This window comes from Otolemur garnettii, unplaced genomic scaffold (assembly GCF_000181295.1).
Source record: "Otolemur garnettii isolate 467f Iridium unplaced genomic scaffold, OtoGar3 scaffold00016, whole genome shotgun sequence".
Lineage (NCBI taxonomy): Eukaryota > Metazoa > Chordata > Mammalia > Primates > Galagidae > Otolemur > Otolemur garnettii.
Window position 1 is genome coordinate 7,900,194 of NW_003852411.1, and position 1,581 is coordinate 7,901,774.

The following is a 1,581-nucleotide window of genomic DNA, read 5'->3' on the forward strand; positions in this document are numbered from 1 at the left end:
GGAATCAACTTAAGTGCCCATCACTAGATAACTAGATAAAGAAAATGTAGAATATATATACAGTGGAATACCATACAATCCTAAAAAATCAAATCATGTCTTCTGTAGCAACACAAATGGAATTGGAGACCATTACCTTAAAGTGAAACAACTTAGCCACAGAAAGGCAGATCTCTCATGTTCTCACTTTTAAGAAGGAGGTAAATAATGTGTACACATGGAGTACATGGAGCACACATGGAATACATGGAGTACTACACATGGATTACACATGGAGTACATGGCATGGAGTGGCATAAAAAACAATGGAGACCCAGAAGAATGGGAGGTAAGAGTGGGTGAATGATGAGAAATTACTCAATAGTACAATCTATGTTATTCAAGAGATGGATACCCTAGAAGCCCTGACTTTACCACTGTGCAATATACTCATTTAACAAAATTATACTTTACCCCCTACATTTTTGCAAATAACTCCCCCCCAAGCATAAAACCAAAATCCTTCCCTCAGGTCTACACTGATCTCAAGCCCCCACCACTTCTCTATTATTCTATTCCAAACCCTTCAAAAGAAAAATCAGTATATATTTAGGCTCTTCATTTTAGTATAGTCTTTAAAAAAATTCCTGCAATAAACATTCCAGTAGTTTTACCCAACAGGATTTAATGAAATAGACTATTAGATTGTGCGGCATAATCTCCTCTCTCAAATGGTAACAGGCAAATGTTATTTAGATACTGTGCTACAAATACTTAAAATAGCTGTGGAATATTCTATCTAAATAAGATTGTATCAGGAACTTGACCTCACAGAACATATGAAATGAAGTCCTGTTTAAGCTCTCTTGAGGGACTAGAGTCCCCGGCTTTTATTAGCTTTTTGCTTAATAGCTCCTCACTCTCCTTTTCATCTGGTCCCTCCCCATTGGAGTTTCCTGAAAGAAACTTTACTTTAAGCTTTAAAGAATCCTTTCTATTTTAAAGGATTTAAAAGGGAGTCTAATGTTTTGTGTCATGAACATAAAAAATAAAGGCTTCCTGTATTGTACCTTGACAACTCAGCCCATCAGAAGTTCTTCGAAAGCCAGTTCCACAACGGACCACACAGTGATAGGACCCAATAGTATTGTCACAGTCCTGACCACCGTGGCAGGTGTGTCCACCCAAAGCACACTCATCAATATCTGTAACAGAGAATCATTCAAGTGGGGTGAGTCAAAGGAAATCTAACCTAAGAGCCTGTGGGAAATAAGGGATAGGAAAAGCAATGAATGACGCCTGTAAAACAGAAAAGAGCAGGCAGCGCCTGTGGCTCAGAGGAGTAGGGTGCTGACCCTATATGCCAAAGGTGGTGCGTTCAAGCCAGTCCTGGCCAAAAACTGCAAAAAAAAAAAAAAAAAAAAAAAAAAGCGCTAAAAGGATTAGATTTTTTGTGTTGAGTCTTTTCAGGTGGGTTAACTAGCTGGCAAATTCACAGCAGCATGCTGGGATATCTTCATCGACTGACCAATTGGTTAGACCCCTTATATAAACCAGGTGGATTTTACAGTAACTTCTTTCTGAGGGGTGACTGAGTCACCC

General features: G+C 38.8%; 1 protein-coding gene across 1 annotated transcript in view; it reads right to left on the reverse strand.

Moving 5' to 3' along the window:
* Positions 1-1,581, reverse strand: part of HMCN1 (hemicentin 1) — a 440,557-nt gene that overhangs the window by 23,086 nt on the left and 415,890 nt on the right. Inside the window, 1 exon segment of the mRNA XM_003785789.2 lies at positions 1,050-1,184. Coding sequence (XP_003785837.1) covers positions 1,050-1,184 — 135 coding nt within the window.